Source organism: Canis aureus, chromosome 5 (assembly GCF_053574225.1).
Source record: "Canis aureus isolate CA01 chromosome 5, VMU_Caureus_v.1.0, whole genome shotgun sequence".
Classification (NCBI taxonomy): Eukaryota; Metazoa; Chordata; class Mammalia; order Carnivora; family Canidae; genus Canis; species Canis aureus.
The window spans coordinates 59,154,500-59,174,540 of NC_135615.1; the positions used below are offsets into that span (position 1 = coordinate 59,154,500).

Consider the following 20,041-nt stretch of genomic DNA (forward strand, 5'->3'; position numbering starts at 1 on the left):
CCCCTGTGTTCACCTATATACTCCCTCCCTTCACTCCCAAACCCTGGCAACCACTGATCCTTTTACTGTCTCCACAGTTTTGCCTTTTCCCGAGCATCATACAGCTGGAATCATACGGTATGCAGCCTTTTCAGAACAGCTTCTTTCACTTGCAAAAATGCATGTAAGGTTCTTCCATGTCTTTTTATAACTTTCTTGTTCTGAATGATATCCCATTGTCTGGAAGTACCAGTTTATCCACTCACCTACCAAAGGACATCTTGGTCCCTCTCAAGTTTTGGCAATTATGAATAAAGCTGCTATAAATATCCATGTACAGGTTTTGGTGTAGACATAAGCTTTCAACTCTTTTGGGTAAATATCAAGGACTGTGATCACTGGATTATACTGTAAGAGTATGCTTAGTTTTGGAAGAAATAGCCAAACTGTCTTCCACAGTCGGTGCACCATCTTTGTAGTCCTGCTAGCTATGAATGAGTTTCCTGTTGCCTCACATCATCTCTAGCATTTGGCGCTGTCAGTGTTCCAGAATTTGGCCTCTCTAAAATGTGTGTAATGGTATCTCAGTGTTTTATTTTGTGTTTCCCTGGTACATATTATGTGGAGCATCTTTTATATGTTCCTTTGCCATCTGACTATCTTCTTCAGTGAGATGTCTGTGCAGGTCTTTGGCCCGTTTTCTAATTGAGTTGTTTGTTTCTTATTGTTGAGGTTTCAGTGTTCTTTGTATATTTTGAGTACAATAGCACTCTGTCAGAGATGCCATTTGCAAATATTTCCCCCCAATCTGTGGCTTGTCTTCTGGGTTTCTTGATGAATATTCAGTTTTTAAATTTTAATTTGATTTTACAAATAATGCAAAAATTTACTTTCTGTGGGAGAAAAAATGAAACAGTACAAAATCTGTCATGACTTTTATCCTTCATCTGAGTCCATTCTCACTACAGCCCATGGAATTATGTTACAAGGTTTCTAGCAATTATCAGTAAGGCAACACACACACATACACACACACACACACACCTAAGTCCTGCTTCTCTGAGAAAATTAGTATTCTTCTTACTGTTTCCTCTGGCATTGACCTCCATATTTGTAATTAAGAAACTTATATGCTATTTCTTCGTTTATCAACCTGAGACATGATCTACTGCCTTCCTATTGAGGTAGGTATGCTTTATATGCACCATACCCACCAACTTACTTCCCCTCTCTCTGTTCTTCCTATTTGATTATGTGACAATTTTCTGGTTAGATCAGTATTCTCAGTTTACATTATTGTGATCTTTTCTTTTTTTCCTGCCAAGCCAAGGTTCTTAACTTCAACTGCCACCAGGGAGCTTTAAATCACCTGGGAGCTTTAAATAATCCTAAAGCCCAGTCTGCACTCCAGATCGATTAAGTCAGGCTATCTTCAACTTTTTCCTTGTCAATCTTCCATTGAATATTTTCTTTCCACTCTTTTATTTTTAATTTACAAGAACTCTTTCTTGTTTTCTGATTGCTTCTTGCAGCAAACCCTGTTAGCACAGGCCCTTGGCATTCACCCCTGAGTGCTGCCCAAGGCTATTTATTACAAATATCTATGACACTCTGCCCAAGGGCTATTCTCTTCCCAACAGCATCCTCAGCCTAAGTGCAGGACAAGCTATAAATAAGAACTCACTCCCCCTTTGAAGCAGTTAGTAGATCCCTGTGCACTGGTTGGGATACCTCTGAGGCATGTTCTACACCAGTTCCCAGGGTTCTCCAGAAATATCAAGCTCCAGGTGCCCATAATAGTAACTGGCTAGGATAAGACACCTTTTGTTGGTTTCCTTCCCTTCCCTGCCTCACTTCCCAACTCCTCAACTCATATTTTCTGGGATTACCTGCCAAAAATCACTTGCACTGCAATTATTATCTCAGGAATGGGCATCTGGGGAAACCCAAACCAAAACACTCCTTTTTTTCTTCTTAAATAGAATCTTATTTGTGTTTCATAGATGCAATACTGTATTATCTCTCTGAGGATATTAATTACAATGAGATCCAACATTTGTTTTAAAAAGTTTCACTCCTGCTGCTATATGGAGACTTAGCTTGGCTCATAATATCTACAGGTTAGTTTTTGCGGGTTTCTCTATAGATAATCCTCCAGTTTCCTATAGTGATGAGGACTTGTGCCTGACTGGCAGCATCCTTAGAGCCAGTGGGCAGGAGGGGCAGGAATCTTCCTGGTCAGCACACAGACTTTCACATAACATTCCTGTTTTTTGTTCAGTGTCTCTCCTGCCTTCTGCCGTGCCTGATATCCTCAGGTCTGGAACCTCCTTGCTTCCATTTTTCTGTAGAACAAATGTTTACCGAGGTCAGGCAGAGATAATTTATTGGCTGCCCTAGATCTGAAAGTGGCCCCAGCTGGTCATTCCAGTTATAAATGATAAGTAAGAAATCACCCAAAACTAATCAAAACAACAATATTCGTTTTTTAAATCTCTCATAGTTTCTGTGGCTGAGGAATTTTAGAAAGGCTCAGAACAGGCTTGGGATCTCTCATGAGGTAATTGAAGCTGGAATACCAGGAACCAGGCATCTACTTACTGCTCTGTTTCTTTCTGTCTCTGTGTCTCTCAATCTCTCTCTCTCTCTCTCTCTCTCTCTTTCTCTCCTCTCTCTCTCAAGACCATTCCATGTTCCTCCATACAAGCTTCCTCACAGCATCATGGTCTCAGGACAGTCACACTGCTTATATAGAGACTTAAGATTCCAGCACAATGGTCCCAGCTTCAGAGATTACAGTGTTACTGCCCCATGTTCTGTTATCACAAGTGGGTGACAAGCCTGCCCCACTCAAGGGGAGGGGACATAGACCCCATCTCTCAGTGTCACAATCACATTGTGGAACACAAGCGATGGGTGATATGGTTGGGGTCATCTCTGGAAAATCCAACCCACCACTGCGTCTCCCTGCTTCTCAGGGTTCTAGCCACGCTTCCATTGGCAATCCCTCTCCACCTCTGATACATCATTCTGATTCAATTCCTGGCATTTTTTGGTTTGGGTCCATGAATCTTCCTGCTTCTTGTGGGGGCCTCCGTGTGCAAATGTGAGAGCTGAGAAGCACATGTCTAGCCTAAGGGCTAGTGGGTGGCCTGGCTGCTCACTGGCACTGCCTTCAGCAGGCATTTTCAACTCTACTCATTCCTCTGCTCTCCACCTTACCCCTCCCCAATTTGTCAACACCTCTCATCCACTGCTGTCCTCTCTCCTGTTCTTTTTGGTTCTCTTGTAAGCTTATACCAGTTTGGTTTATTTACCGTGATTTTGGTTGGGCTTTGGGGAAGGGGCAAAGGAAAACACATATCCTCAATCTATTATTTTATCTCTCTCTTTTTTTTTATATTTTTTTTATTTATTTGTGATAGTTACAGAAAGAGAGAGAGAGAGAGAGAGAGAATGAGGCAGAGGGAGAAGCAGGCTCCATGCACCGGGAGCCCGACGTGGGATTCGATCCTGGGTCTCCAGGATCGCGCCCTGGGCCAAAGGCAGGCGCCAAACCGCTACGCCACCCAGGGATCCCTCTCTCTCTTTTTTTAAAGATTTTATTTATTCATTCATGAGAGAGACAGAGAGAGAGGCAGAGACACAGGCAGAGGGAGAAGCAGGCTCCCTTCAGGGAGCCTGATGCAGGACTAGATCTTGGGACCCCAGGATCATGCCCTCGGCCAAAGGCAAACACTCAACCACTAAGCCACCCAGGCATCCCCTCAATCTATTATTTTAACTAAAAGTGCCATGTTTCCATTTTTTCTGCTAATAGAAATTGCTGCAATAATGCCTCATTATGAACATAAGCAAGCATCAGTACCTCTTTGTATAGTTTACTTTTACAAAAATGAATCATTTTATATATATAAAATATATTCTGGACTTCTTTCAATGTCAATATATAGAGATCTATCTCATTCTTTAAAATAGCTGCATATGGAACACCTGGGTATCTCAGTGGTTAAACATCTGCCTTTGGCCCAGGGCATGATCCTGGACTCCTGGGATCAAGTCCCGGGATCGAGTCCTGGGATCAAGTCCTGCATCAGGCTCCCTGTATGGAGCCAGCTTCTCTCTCTGCTTGTGTCTCTGCCCCTTTCTCTGTGTCTCTCATGAATAAATAAATAAAATCTTTAAAAAGTAATAATAAAATAAAATCGCTGTGTAATGTCCCATGGTAGGGACAGGAATTTTATCTCAGAGGAAAGAAAAGGGAGGGTAGCACCTATCCCTCACTCCTTATCCCCCAGGGATGGAATGGCTCCCCAGGGGAGTGCCACAAGGTCAGGGACAGGGTTTGGTGGGTGGTAATGAGGTGTACATGGCTTTAACCATATCCTTGAGTCTATGTACATGTACATAATTATAATGACAGGGTGTACACTTCAGATTCCGTTTTTTCCCCCCTTTGGCTTTATTGCTAAAAACCAGGATTTCTCAAATTTTGCAACAATGGACATTTTGGACCAGATAATTCTTTGTTGTGGGGCTGACTTGTGTCTTCTAGGATGTTTAGTGACATCCCTGGCCTCTATCCCCCAGATGCCAATAGCAACCCCACACACACACACTTAATAGTGACAACCAAAAATGTCTCCAGACTTTGCCTGATGTCCCCCGGAGCAAAATCATTCCCAGTTGAAAACCACTGCTATAAAATGATCTGAAGTCCTCTTGGCAGCCTGTAAACTGGTCAGCTGGCTCTTTTCCCTTGGTGCCCTTACAACTAGTTACCTATGTTTTTCTAGAGGAAGATGTATAGTCCCAACATGCCATTCCCTGAGTGTCCAGACAGGGTTAATTTTCCTTAATCCCAAGTTTTTTCCCCTTGTAAGGTTTATTTGCTGGATTTCTTATAAAGAACTTTGAAAAAATTTCAAATGTAATATGTATTTATTAGTGAAAATCAGAAAATACAGAAAAAAACACAGGAAAGAAAATTAAAATCTTTCCTCTGGATCCCTTCCAGATAATCACTGATAACATAATTGCCTTCACAGACTTCTGGTCTTTTTTTTCCCCTTTCTCTCTTCCTCTGTGTAGAATATGTATCTGTATATATACCTAGATATGTGCATAAAATCTTAAGCAAAACCCCCTTTTAAAAAAATAGGATATTAAAAAAATAGAATATTGTAATATCTCTTCTTGCTTTAAGCACCAAGAGTCCTTCGTAATCGCTCCTTATTCGTGCGTCTAGAAGGTTCTGCTTTACTGCTCAGGTTCTGACAGCACTGACGAGATTCTGTGCCCATACCATTGTTAACACACGACAAAATGACCTCTGTCCCCAAAGTATAACTTGAAGAACATGGAAAACATGGCACTTGACAAACGAGCACCCACCCCAGATATATTTAACGTGTTAATGAGGGAATCAGTGGGATGGTAAAAATTAGTACAAAGGAGAAGTAGAGGGGCACCTGGGTGGCTTAGTGGTTGGGTGTCTGCCTTTGGCTGAGGGGTCCTGGGATCGAGTCCCACATAGGGCTTCCTGTGTGAAGCCTGCTTCTGCCTCTGCCTGTGTCTCTGCCTCTCTCTGTGTCTCTCATGAATAAATAAATAAATAAATAAAATCTTAAAAAAGAAAACAAAGAAGAAGTAGAGGAAAGAGGTTATATAATCCATGAGGAAAGGCATATGAAAATCAGTGTGCTAGGTTAAAGGCAAAACGGACTCATATACTACAGGGCAATAAAACCATAACCTTTCAGGTTATCCTAACAAAAATCATTTGCATCTCCACCAAACAAAATTCTATAACCTAGCACACAATCTTACAGAATTGGGGCCCCAGTCAAGAGGATAGATGAAGTGAAACAGAGGTATATCCTCTAGATAATGAAATAATGCTGGGGTCGTTTGTTTGTGTTCCACCCAGTCTGCACCAGTCTCCTTTTGTCGTATATCCAAGTTTGGGATAATTTTTCTGAATATTCTCATTCTATTCCCTGGTTCCCCAAACAAATTCTTGGCAAGATTTCTCTCAGAGAAAGTGGCCACCGTTTTGGTGGTGCTCTTGGCATCCCTCATCCTCCTTCCTCCATTATAGGAAGGGGAGATCAGTCCCCAGGGACCTGGGTATTTCCAATTAGACACTATAGCTAACCAGATACAACTCATATACCACACACTTCTTTAAAGTGCACGATCCCATGGTTTCTGGTACATTCACAGTTATAAAATCAGTTTTGGAGAGAAATCCTCTATCCATTAATCACTCCCCATTTCCTCCCAGCCCCTGGCAACTGGTAATCTACATCCTGTCTCTATGTATTAGTCTTTTCTGGATGACCTTTTTACAAATGGAATCATATGACATGTGAGTCTTTTGTGTCTAATTTCTTTCAACTAGCACAATATTTCCAAAGTCTATCCATGCTGTAGTATGCATTGCTACTTTGTTCCTTTTTATTGCTGAATAATATGCCCCTGGATAGATATACATATTTTAATCGGTTGATGAACATATGAGTCGTTTCCACTTTTATCTATTATGAAAAATGCTGCTATAAATCTGAGTTACAAGTTTTTGTGAGGACCCATGTTTTCTTTTTTTTTAAGATTTTATTTATTTATTCGTTTGAGACAGAGAGAGAGAGAAAGAGAGAGAGAGAAAGAGGCAGAGACACAGGCAGAGGAAGAAGCAGGCTCCATGCAGGGAGCCCAAACCGGGACTCAATCCCAGGACTCCAGGATCACACCCTGGGCTGAAGGCAGGCGCTAAACCACTGAGTCACCCGGGCTGCCCCAGGACCTATGTTTTCATTGCATATCCTAGGAGTGGAATTTCTTAGCCATTTGGTAATAATACCTAACCATTTTAGGAGCTGCCAAGCTGTTCTCCAAAGTGGCTTTGCCATTTTGCATTCCCACCTGCAGTGTAGGAGGGTTCCAATTTCTTCACATCCTTGTCAACACTTGTTATCATCTGCCTTCTTGATTATAGCCATCCTAATGGATGTGAAGTGCTGTCATGGTATTTTCATGGCCTTGCTTCCTAAATCAGTCTTGCACAGAAAACAATTTTGCACACAACCGAGGAACTAAGCACAATTGCTTGATGGTTCTAAGCCTCTACTAGTAGATTGAGTTTGATGGATGAGTGAAGACTGCCCTGTTGAGCTATCTCACAGATGGGAGCTCCCAAAGGGGCAGGATGCCTACACCAAATCCTACCCACCTAGGAGGAAGCATCTAGAATGCATGATCTTCTGGCCAGACATGGATCACATCATCCTCATGTAAAAGGAGGCAGTAAATAAATGCCCAGGATGGCTGAGTGAGGCAAGGGAGAGGGGAAAAGCAGGCTGGCCCTGGACTGGGCCCTTCGAGAATGTCCCCAATCTTTGCAAAGGGTCATTTGGGTGCTGCCCACAATCAAATGACCTCCTTCACCACCATCAGAGTTGAGTAAGAGATTCCACCCTATCCCCAAACTCAGTAAATAAGTTGCCGCCTTTGAAAATGTGAATACCTCTGGGAGGGGTAGACATCTTGCAAGAAGTCAATAGCTGGTTGTGAATGAGCTTATCAGATGCTGACCCACACTCTCCCGAGGTACCACTTGGAGGAAGTGGGAGTTTTGACTCACTGGACCAGGCAGGAAGGGATGGGAAGGAGCTCTGGTGACAAGGGGGTAGCTCTGTTCAAGTATGAACATTCTAGGATGCCAGAACAGGGTTGGAATTGGATTGGTGGGGAAAAGGAGCCGGCTTCATTCATCAATGATAATAAACAGGGATTGTGATTACTTTATTGCATGCCACCCAGTGTACTAAGTGCTTTGAATAAAACTTTTCTGTTTTATTTATGCAACAAGCACTTGCAAAGCCCCATGTACTGCTACCCATCTCTCACACTCCACGTGCCACATCCATGATCTCGCACAGATCCTGCAGGCTCCCCCAGTCTGATAATTTCTCACCACCTTTCCAGCCATGTGCCTCCTCCCAGGCTTGCTGCATATCTCCCCCTGCTCTCCCTGCTTCCCCATTTTGCAGTCAGAGCAATCTTTTACAAAAGAATGTCCCTCCCGTATTTGAAATGCTCCTTTGGCTTCCTATCTTTGTCACTATAAAAACCAAAGTCCTTACAACAGTCTGCAAAGTGCTGCCTGAACTACCCTCTCTTACCTGGCTGATGTCATCCACCCACTGGCTCAGCCACAGGAAGCCAGCTGCTCCTCAGATACACCAGGGTGCTTCTGCTCAGGGCCACTGCAATGACTGCAGTGCTCTGCCTAGAACACTGTTCTCCCAGAATCTGCATGGCTTCTGCCCTCATTTCCTTCGAGTCTCAGCTTAAATGTCACCTCCTCAGAGAGACATTTCTTAGCACTCCCTCCACCACCTAAAAGAGCCCTGCACGTGCCAGATTGCTCACTGTCAGAAAAGCAGTTTACAAATATAGAAAGGGAAAAGACTAGAATGAATTCTAGGGTGGTAGATTAGAATCAGAGATATGGAGTGAACTCATGGTTTTCTTTTTTTTTTTCATGGTTTTCAATAGACACAAATATATATAGCAATAAATACAGATGGAAATGGTGTGTGTGTGTGCGCATGTGTGTGTGTGTGTGTGTGTGTACATATATTCTTGAACTCAGGCCACTGGTGAAGGCCTGGGAGCAACAGTCCAATAACAATGAGCATATCTCATGCCCAGATCTCGACTTTCACATATTATTCTCCACTAAAAACAATCAGGACCTCTTGGAGAATTGGTTGATTCCAGGCCTGGGGCAGGGAAAGTTCAAGAAGAGCCTGGAACAATCTTTGTGCCAAAAAAAAAAAAAGAAGAAGAAGAAGAAGAAAGTGCTCAAAGGATTGTGTGACACATTAGAAAGGTACAGTAACTAGCTTAAAGGGTCTCCCACTAGCCAAATAAAGGATAGCTTGAACACCAAAATAACTAATGACAATAATCAATTATAATTCTCCAAGTAAAATAAGAATCTGTGAGCCCCTGTGAACATAAATAAATAAAAAGTGGTAAGGACCAGGATAATTACACAGTTTTCAAAATGTCTCCCCATAAAATACAAATTTCTTTAAAAAAGTAAAAAGAGTAACTTTACGGTAGAGAAATCTGACAGATGCTAGTCATGTGATTGAATTTAATACCTCAAGAAATGGAACAAATAGAAATTTCCCACCATCTGATAGGAGGAAACAAGAAGTACACAATATTATTTCTGTGATTATATTTTTTTCTGTGATTATTTCTGTGATTTCTGCCAAAGATATACAACTAAATCAAACCATGAAAAACCATCAGATAACCCCAAATCGAAGAACAGATTACAAAATAACTGATAATACTCTTTGAAAAGAAATGTAAGAACTGCTCTAAATGGAGAGAGATGAACTAGATATGACTCTGTAGCTATGTGTGGCACTGGATGTTAATTAGACACAACATGGTCATTGTTTCATGGTATATACATGCGTTGAATCATTATGTCATACACCTGAAACTAATACATTATATGTCACTATGTCTCGATTCAAAAAAAAACATGACAACTAAACATTGTTCTGGAGGGGATGTTTTGGCTCTAAAGGATATTATTGGGACAAATGGCAAAATTAGAATGGGGTCTAAGGATTATGGTGTTGGCAGTATAACACAATTCTTGCTCTACCTAGGGGAGTCTCTACTTGATTCCATGATGGTTCCACCAATGCTACCAATGTCTAGTGTGCTTGTGCCAGGCCCACCTTATCCCAATCATCTCTGCCACTGTCACCTGTGTTCCCTCCTCCACTTTCTCAATGAAGGGATCGACCTCCACCTCAGAGATGTGGAGTTTGGATTTTATTCTTGGGCTTGGGTTGTGCTTTCTGGGGCTGACAGTTCATCCATGAGGACTTCTGTGGTCCTCTGTCCCCATATGGGCAGCTGAATTGCCAAGTTTGCACATTCCTAGGGCCCATCGCTAGCATCTGGGTTTCTCAGGTTGTCTTCCAGTCAAACAGGAAGACTTCTGCAAGTACCCAGAAATGATGCATTTCCTAAAACAAAAGTAGAGCCTGCAGATGCAACATCTTTTAGTTTTGTTGTTGTTGTCATTGTCTCGTGTTTTAATTTTCATTCCTTGGTATAGTATCTATTGGGGGAAATGAAAGCTATGGAGCTAGCAGTGTCCACAATAGCCAAACTATAGAAACAGCCCAGATGTCCATCGACAGATGAAGGGATAAGGGAGATGTGGGATATAGATATATATGCAATGGAATACTACTAAGCCATCAAAGAAAACATGAAATCTTGCCATTTGCAATGACATGGATGGAACTAGAGGATATTATGCTAAGCAAAAAAAAAAAAAGTCAGAGAAAGACAATTATCATATGATCTCACTCATATATGGAAATGAAGCAAAACAGGATCATAGGGGAAGAGAGGAAAAATAAAACAAGATGAAATCAGAGAGGGAGACAAACCATAAGAGACTCTTAATCATAGGAAACAAACTGAAGGGAGGGGCTTAGGGATAGGGTAACTAGATGATGGACATTAAGGAGGGCATGTGAGATAAAGACCACTGGGTGTTGTAAGACTGATGAATCACTGACCTCTACCTCTGAAACCAATAATGAATGTTAATTAATTGAACTTAAGTTAAGAAAAATAAAAATAAAAGGCAACAAAATCTCAGGCTCAGAATCTTCTAAACAGATACCCTAAGATGAAGAAGGGTAGGGGCTTCTAGGGCGGAAAACCCAGTGGAAACATAGGGTGGAAAGCCCAGTGTTAGGAGGTTCCTTCATATTCTTTTGCCTCCAATAATTAGAGCAGCTGGTCCTTTTGGAGAGAAAACTTTCTACTTTAAAATAACACCAACCGCAAAGTGATAAGCAATTATCTGTGATTTCTAATGGTGACAAACTCTCAGGTACAGCTCACGTGCTTTGTTCTTATTTTTGTTTTTGAGTGTTTATCCATAATGGAAGGAAATGCTAAATTTCATTTAAAGGTTTGTGAATAAGGATGTAATTATTGGCGTCCAAGTTTATGAACATCCTAAGTTCTAGCCACCCACTCAGGTTAAGGATACTGAGTTATCACGTGGTGGGTCTGACAGCCCAGAAATCACTTCAGCAAAGGACCTGCAGGAAGCCCAAGGATGACACAATGCCTGCATAAGTCAGGGCAAGGCTATGGGCACCCAGACGGGAGGCTAGAAGTGAGCCGGACAGACCTCAGTGACAGATGGGACATGAGAGGTGATGGTGATTCTGGATAATTTGGAAGAGCAGTTGGGCAGGAAGCAGATGAAGGTTTTCTCAGTACACTAGCCTTACCATGGATGCGGTGCCTGCTTCTTTAGAGGTTAGCCCACTTCCCTCTAAATGCCTCCCACAACCTCCCGGAGTGGGTGAAGCCCCAGAGAAATCCCACCTACCCTGTAAAGTACCCCTCCCTATACATTCTGCAAGAGTCCTGACCCTCCTTAAAATACAAATCCCTTTTTAGAGATAGAGAGCTGTTATTCACATTTTAGCCCGAACGAGTTTATCCATCCTTCCCTGAAAATATTAGAAGAATTCTAATTCACTGAGCTTCTGGGAATAGTTGGCTATTGAGGGATGGCAGCTAAAAGTGTGCCCCCTTTCCCAGTGAGCCAATGTTGAATGAAAGGGGACTCCCGGGATCCCTGGGTGGCGCAGCGGTTTGGCGCCTGCCTTTGGCCCAGGGCGCGATCCTGGAGACCCGGGATCGAATCCCACGTCGGGCTCCCGGTGCATGGAGCCTGCTTCTCCCTCTGCCTGTGTCTCTGCCTCTCTCTCTCTCTGTGACTATCATAAAGAAATAAAAATTTAAAAAAAAAAAAAAAAAAAAAAAAAAAAAAAAAGAAAGGGGACTCCCCCCAGCACTAGCTGAAAAATGTTTCTATCGCTTCTAGCCTAGGCAGGCTGTGCCCCCATCCCTGCCTGTCCGCATAGAGGCACTTTCTGGGTGGGTTGGAGGGCAGAGTGGGTCATACTTTAAGGATAATTAGAGAGGAAAAAAAGAATTAAAAAGAGATAGCCCTGGGGCACCTGAGTGGCTCAGTGGTTGAGCATCTGCCTTCAGCTCAGGGAGTGGTCCCAGGGTCCTATGATCTAGTCCCACATCAGGCTGCCTTCAGGGAACCTGCTTCTCCCTCTATTTATGTCTCTGCCTCTCTCTCTCTCTCATGAATAAATAAATAAAATCTTTAAAAGAGAGAGAGAGACAAAAGCATATTGCATATAAATGTACCCAGGTGAAGTGCAGCCAGTAGGGCTCTAATTAACATATTTTATTCACCTGTTTGGAGCCTCAAAGACAGATATGAGGATCCAACATTCCTTGTAGACTCCTTGGTTACAGAAAGAATTTAAGACCCTACTGCCCTACCCTCTAGCCTTTCCCAACTGGCCAAAAGTCTCCATTAACTCACAAGTTGTTAGGGGAAGGGCTAGGATAGTCAACAGCCCGTAAACACAGGTTATGTTTTCTAATGTTGAGACCCCAAGGCACAGAGTATGCTTCCTTCCAGGTCTTTTCCTATGTTTTTGTTACATGTCTGAGAACTTACCCGTTAAATCTATACATACACTCTGGTATCCTGCTTTGAAACTAAGCAAAGCAATACAAAAGAACATGGGTTGTATTTTATGTCCTTAGTGCAAAGGGCTTTTAAGGATACTTGCCAACTTGTGGGAACCTGAAAGGCAAAGAAGGGCAACTTTGACTTTTCACCTCATGGACTTCTGCATTTCCTGGTAAATGTTTATTATTGAACGAGTTTCCTATCGCTACCATGATAAATTGCCGCAGATTTAGTGGCATAAAACTGCACCAATTTATAATTTTAAACTTCGGGATATGGGTTTATCCCGAAGTTTAAAATTATAAACTGGGTGGCACAGCGGTTTGGTGCCTGCCTTTGGCCCAGGGCATGATCCTGGAGACCCGGGATCGAATCCCACATCAGGCTCCCGGTGCATGGAGCCTGCTTCTCCCTCTGCCTGTGTCTCTGCCTCTCTCTCTCTCTCTGTGACTATCATAAATAAATGAAAATTTAAAAAAAAATTTTAAACTTCAAGAGCTCAGAAGTCCAAAATGGGTCTTGTTGGACTACAGTCAAGGTGTAGGCAGGGCTGGATTCCTTCTGGAGGCCCTAGATGAGATTTTCATTTCTTTGCCTTTTCCCAGCTTCTAGAGGTTGCCCACAATCCTTAGCCCATGGCCCCCTTCCTTCTTTAAAGCCAGCAATCACACCACTCTGAACTCTGCTTCCATCACATCTACCTCTCTGATGCTCCTGCCTCCCTCTCCTGCTTAAGGACCCCTACAAAATTAAAGCCACCTGGACATAACACAGGACGATTTCTCCATCTCAAAATCTTGCATTTAATCACATCTTACTCTTTTTTCCGAGTAAGATAACATAGTCACAAGTTCACAAGCCACAGAGATTAGGAAATAGATTATTTGGGGGGACCAAGGTGGGAAGGATGGCATTATTCTGCTTACCACCACTACTTCTATAACTTTTATAAAACTCTTACTGGGGCAACTGGGTGGCTCAGTTGGTTAAGCATCTGAATCTGGATTTTGGTTCAGGTCATAATCTCAGGGTTGTGGGACTGAACCCTGCCTCAAGTTCCGAGCTCAGCGTGGAGTCTGCTTGTCCCTCTCCCTCTACTCCTCCTCCCACTTGCACTCATGCTCTCTCTCCCAAACAAATATTTTTTTAAATAAATAAATAGTCCTTATTTTAAAATCTTATGAAATAAAAATTTTCTCATCACTAAAAGTTCAGGATAATCATAAGTTTTAATGATGCCTAATATTGTACCATAGGGATATGCCGCAATTTATTTAACTGGTCCTGCAATTTAGGATATTTGGGTTGTTTTACCTTTCACAATTTTCATGATGAACATCTTTTGGTCTTTTGGAAAGGGGATATATAGAATTAGAAAGGGGTTACAGAAGTGGAGTTGATGGTCAGAAAGGCCTTAATTCAAATCCAGATTCTGCCTCAATTCTCCATTTCATTAGAGTCTTGGTTTCCTCAACTACAAAAACAGGATCCTTACCACTCCAATCTCAGGATTTTTTAACAGCTTTCTTGGTCTATAATTCATATACCATGTAATTCACCCACTACAAAATCAGTGTTTTAACTTCAGGGTTTTTACAGGATATGGTGATATTGAACACATGAATTGTCGCCACTGTTAATAATTCTTTGATCATAATTTATGTTATTTTATTAGGCTGAGTTCTTAGAACTAGCCGTATAAGATAAAAGCCTGTAAAATCTCTCAAATGTTTTAGAAATAGACAGAAATAGAAATAGAAGATATAAAGTGTTCTTCTGAGGGTTTTATATTTTTGTAGGGTGTGTGTATGTGTGTGTTTGGATAGAATTTGGGAGCATAAGAGTTGGCATGAAATTGTTGAGCTATTTGACCAAGATGCTCTCTTGCATTCTCCCTTGTGTAATCCTGAATTGTACTCACTCCCAAACCCACGCACACATAGTAATTAGTAGAAGTCAATTCTGGCTCACTGTCACCCAACCCTGCAAGAGCCACTGGCCTGTCCCTCCCCATATCCAAGTGAGATTTATTCCAGTGAGGGCTGCATTAGCACCATCCCCCATCACCAATCTTAATTCACACCAAGCACACTGTATAGTGGGCTGGAGGAAGGAGAGGTGGTGGGTCTCCACCAGTGCCACAGAAAGCCCAACCTACCTAACAACAAATCATAAAAACATAGTGTGGCTGTGGGAGGACTGGCTGCAGGTTTCAGGGCTGATTTAGTGAAGTGTCAGCCAAATCCAGGAGCGTGTTGCACCAGAGTAATGTGTGGGTGAATCCTTGGCATTCCAGCAGGTGTGAGAGCAGGTTACGTGAGATGGGTGTGGGTTAGGTGGTGAGGGATGAGAGGAACGTGCAGGGAGGGTGTGTGGGGTCAGAGGTGGGAGGAGGTGGAGGTGAGGAATGGGGCCCCCACTGGGGTTAGACCTAGTAATCATACCAGGAGTTTAGAACCATTTTTGGGTCACAACCTCCTTTGAGAATCTGATAAATGCTAAGGAGAGAATGCACATGCATACACACACATACTCACACTTGTGAAGTGACCCACACATTCTGCCTACCATGTCAGGGATTCCTGGAACCCAGGAAGCTCATTCAAGGGCTCAGGATTAAGAAAGTCTGGCCTAGACTAATTCACAAGGACTTGTTGGAAAAAAAATACAAAGGCTGTGTTAAGAGCGAAAGAATGTTTGTCCCTTCTTGTGTGGAAGACATTTAGAGACATTTGCAGGTTTTTGTCTTGAATTTCAAAGTCCACTCACTCCATAAATGCTTTATCTTCTCTAGCTTTTGTTTTGAAAATTTTCAAATCTATCAAAAAGTTGCAAGCTCCTGTAGTCTTCAACTATATTCTACCATTGTCAACATTTCTGCCTCATTGCTCCCATATGCCCAGGTATGCTTATACTCTTGGGATCCCACATTTTTCTGGAGAATCATCTGAGAACAAGTTGCAGATATTATAATACTTCATCCTTAAACACTTGGCATATAACTCCTAAGATCAAGAGATTCTCCTGCATAACCACAAGATGGTCTCACACTCACAAAATTTAACATTGATGTAATACTATTATGTAATGAACATCCTATATTCAAACTGCTCCAGTAATTGCATTCATTAGGATGTGTTTTTTGCTGTACTCTTTCTCCTTCCCTCCCTCCATCCACCCCTCCTTCCTTCCTTTTCCTTCCTACCTTTCTCATTTGGGATCAAATCCAGAATTACACACTTCATTTAGTTCTATCTCTCAGGCTTCTGTAATCAAGAACACTATTCCAGAGTTTTATTTTCTTTCGTGTTGTTTTCTCCTGTGACATTGATAGTTTTGAAGAGTCCCAGTCTTAGCTGTTTTGCAGAATATTTCACAGTTTTTATTTGTCTGCTTGTATCCTCATAATGAGATCCAAGTTAAGCATCTTGGGCAGATGCCATGTCCCTTCTTGATGCATCACATCACAGGGTTAGTTGGTCCCTTATTGATGATGTTAAATTTGACTTGTGGTTAAAGTGGTGACCTCCACTTTGTAATTAGTAAGTGATCTCTGGGGTAACACTGTATTCATTGATAGCCTCTAAATGCAGCAAATGCTGAGTGAGCTAGTGGTGAGCATCCAGATTCAGTCCTTGCTCTCATGCTGTTTTTACAGTGGAGACAGAATTACCATTACAAAATATGCAGTTTTCTGAAGGATAGAGTGATAAGATAGAGAAGAATCAACTCTACCATTATTTAAAGTGAACTTAAAGGGGTACCTGCCTAGCTGACTCAGTCCATAGAGATGCAACTCTTGATTTGGGGTTTTGAGTTCAAGCCCCACATTGGGTGTAGAGCTTACTTAAAAAAATAAAAGTAGAGATTTAAATTTAAAAATCTATAAAAAATTTTAATATGGGGCACCTGGTCCAGTCGCTCGAGAGTCTGACTCCTGATTTCAGCTCAGGTCATGGTCTCAGGGTTGTGAGATTGAGCCCCACGTCAGGCTTTGCACTCAGCCCGGAGTCTGCTTAAGATTCTCCCACTCCCCCTCAAATAAATAAGTTTATTTTTAAAAATATTTTATTTATTTATTCATGAGAGACAGAAAGATACAGAAGAGTCAGATACATAATTCAGAGAGAAAGCAGGCTCCTCACAGGGAGCCAGATGTGGGTCTTGATCCCCAGACCCCAGGATCATGCCCTGAGCTGCTGAAGGCAGGCGCTCAACTGCTGAGCCACTCAGTAGTCCCTAAATCTATTTTTTAAAAAGGTTAAAAAAAACTTTTTTGTAATCTCTACACCCAGCGTGGGGTTCGAACTCACGATCCTGAGATTATGGCATGCTCTTCCAACTGAGCCAGCCAGGTAGGTGCCCCTAAATAAAAAATCCACTAAAAAATAATAAAAATTTTTTTAAAAGAGTAAAATGAACTTAAAGAGATCTTGGGAAGGTGGCAGAGTAAAAGGACTTTGAGCTCACACCATCCCATGTTTACAACTAGATATAATCCACATCCGAGTAAATAAAGTGAGCTTAAAGGTGGGACTCAGGGAGGAGGAAAAAGAAGGCAAGCATGGGAACATGGTGGTGGAGGGAGAGGAGGCAGCCACAGCCAAGCTTGGAGGGTGGAAGGAACCAAAAGCTGGGCATGAGGTGTCCTCAGGGAGGAAGAAGTGATAGGAAAAAGGCTCTATGTCTGCCAATGATGATACTGTGCACTTCGTAACTGCTAGACGCTGCTTTAAGTGTTTTACATGGTTTACCTTGCCTGTCTCCCCATAGTCCCGTGAAAAGGCCATTACTGTTTTTATGCTGTAAAACATGGCAGCACAGAGAGGCTAAGTATTTGGCCCAAGGTCACACAGTTTATAAGCAACACAGCCAGGATTCAACACAGATGCATCTGACTTCAGTCTGTGCTTTTAACTATATCAGGACGGAGAAGCAGGGTCTCACCTAGAAAACAGAATTTTTTAAAAAAGACTGGAGTCAGAGCAACCTGAGCTGAGTGGGAAATGCTGTTGATAAACGATGTGGAATGGGAAAACAAGACAAAGAAAGTCCCAGAAGATCAAAGAGAGAAGAGTGTCAGGGGCTAAAAAGCATCATCATAAAATAGGACAAAGTTTGGTCGGCCACCTCCCCCTCCATCCACGCCCAACACCTCCCCCAACCCTTCAGGCAGGACTCGCTATTCTCCTGCTTTCTGTCCTCCCAAATAGCAGGACAGGTACATCGTCTCAACGTGCCTCCCCACGAACTGCCCTTATTAATTACAGAGAGAAAAATAGGAACTTTGCAGCCAGCTCCCTGGCCCACTCCTGCTTAACCGAGTGACACAGTGAGCATTCAGAGGGTTCTCGGGGAAGGGAACGAGGGGAAGGTGCAAGAGAAGGATCTGTGAGGAAGGGTCTGGTTGGAGAAAGAAGGGGAAGTCTTGAGGTTGAGGGATTCTTGGGTGACAGGGCAGGGTCCATCGGAGAAAGAGGGGGCGTCTCCGGGACGGAGGGAAAAATCTTGAGGTGGGGGATGCTCTCGGTGGTTAGGAGGGAGTCATGGGGAGGGACTTGATGAGGACGGGTTGGTTGACGGGAAGGGTCAGCATGCGGACGGCTGGAGGGCTCGGAGCCGGCATCGCCGGGACGGTCCTGAAGGGGCGTGAGGGGCCGGGCTCAAGGGCGGGGGTGGGCAGGCTCCGGGGAGGGCGCACTGCGCCGCAGGTCCGCCGGGCAGCGGCGGGAAGGGGCTCCGGGGGGCGGGGCCGGGCGGGCAGGAGGGGGCGGGGCCGGGGCGGGGCCGGGGCGGGGCCGGGGCGGCCCGGCCGGTCCCCCCGCGCTGCAGGGGGCGCTGTGAGGCTGGGCGGCCCGGGGCCCGGCGGCGGCCGCTCCTAGTGAGCGCGGCCCCTTTTCCGGGTTTCCTCCTCCTCCTCCTCCTTCTTCTCCTCCTCCTCCTCCTTCTTCGCCACCGCCGCTGCCCCTTTCCCGGCCGGCAGCCGCCGCCGCTGCTGCTGCCGTCGCCGCCGCCGCCGCCGCCTCGGGGCCGCGAGCCGAGCGGAGGCCGCCGCGGAGCGCGAGCGTCGCCCGCCTCGCCGCCCCGCCGGCCGCTCCAGGGCCGGGCCGGCTCGGCCGGCGCCCCCCGCGCCCCCAGCCCGCCCGCCCCCGCGGGCCCGGCCTGGCGTGGCCGCCCGCCGCCGCGCTCCTCCTCCTCCTCCGGCGCCCCGCGGCCCGCCGCCTCCTCCGCCCGCCGCCCCGCGCCCCCCGCCGCGCCGCCGCCGCCGCCCTCTGCGCCCCGCGGCGCCCCCCGGTCCCGCCCGCCATGCCCGGCCCGGCCGCGGGCAGCAGGGCCCGGGTCTACGCCGAGGTGAACAGCCTGAGGAGCCGCGAGTACTGGGACTATGAGGCTCACGTCCCGAGCTGGGGGTAAAGCCGCCGCCGCCGCCCCCCCCCGCGCCCGGCCGCCCCCCGTCCCGCGCCCGGCCGCCCCCGCCGCCCCCGCCGCCCCCGCCGCCCGGCTGCTGGACGCAGGGCCCCCTCCCCCACCGCACAGCCCCGGCCTCGCCGCCCCCCCGTGTCCCCGCCTTGCGCACCCCTCTCTCCGCCTTACCCCGAGGAATGCTTCTTACTGGGAAGTGTAGGGTCCGGGGACTGGAGCCTGGTGGAGATGAGGGAGCAGCCCTTCCTCCTCACACTTCTGGGTTTCTGTTTGGGGTGGGCAGGCAGCAGCTGTCCTCTGGAGCTGTTAAAATTCTCCGCCTTTTTAGTTTATTGAAATGAGCCCGGGTGAGAGGAAATATTTTAACGACATCCACGTTCTCAAAGCAGGCGCTGGCCACCTTTGGGACGTGAAGTCTAAAGCAGTTGCTGTGGAGCCCCAGGCAGAGAGGCACGCTCTGAGCCTCCAGGATGGATGCTTTGCTCCCCCTTCTGCAGTGGCTCAGAGCCCTGCCTTCCTACCTCTGCTCCCCAGGTTGTGATGGACCAATTAGGTTAGGAGCTGTGCGCACAGTGGAAGGAGCCAAGTTTATGTTGTGGCTTTCACTTAGGGAATGAGTTGTGTGGCGATGTATAGACGCTTCCAACCCTTGATTAATGGAAGTGGCTGGATGGGGGTGTAGAATGGGCATAGGCTTGGTTAATCCCAAGTCCTGGCATTTATGTGTCACTCTTGCCTTTCACAGTAATCAAGATGATTACCAACTGGTTCGAAAACTTGGTCGGGGAAAGTATAGTGAAGTATTTGAGGCCATTAACATCACCAACAATGAGAGAGTGGTTGTAAAAATTCTCAAGGTGAGTTTCTTATGAATGGCATTAAGATTTTTGTTAACTGGTCAGGACTAAACTCCAGCCACATTGTAGGATGAGCAGTGCAAGCCCTTCGTTTTACACGTCTTCTCTCTGACGCCCCTTTACTGTTCCTTCTCCCACCCATGTTCCTGTG

General features: G+C 44.9%; 1 protein-coding gene across 9 annotated transcripts in view; it reads left to right on the plus strand.

The window, feature by feature from the left end:
* Positions 1-20,041, plus strand: part of CSNK2A2 (casein kinase 2 alpha 2) — an 80,175-nt gene that overhangs the window by 19,136 nt on the left and 40,998 nt on the right. For 6 of the 9 annotated variants that reach the window (XR_013380119.1, XM_077898257.1, XM_077898259.1 and 3 more), the window contains one exon: positions 19,779-19,890. Coding sequence is in view for 8 of the 9 variants with exons in the window: in XM_077898257.1 (XP_077754383.1) it covers positions 19,779-19,890 (112 nt within the window). In the remaining variant the exon portion in view is untranslated. Of the gene's footprint in view, positions 1-18,862; positions 19,021-19,778; positions 19,891-20,041 lie in introns of those variants that run through there. The other 3 variants (XM_077898260.1, XM_077898263.1, XM_077898266.1) reach the window with 1 other exon arrangement.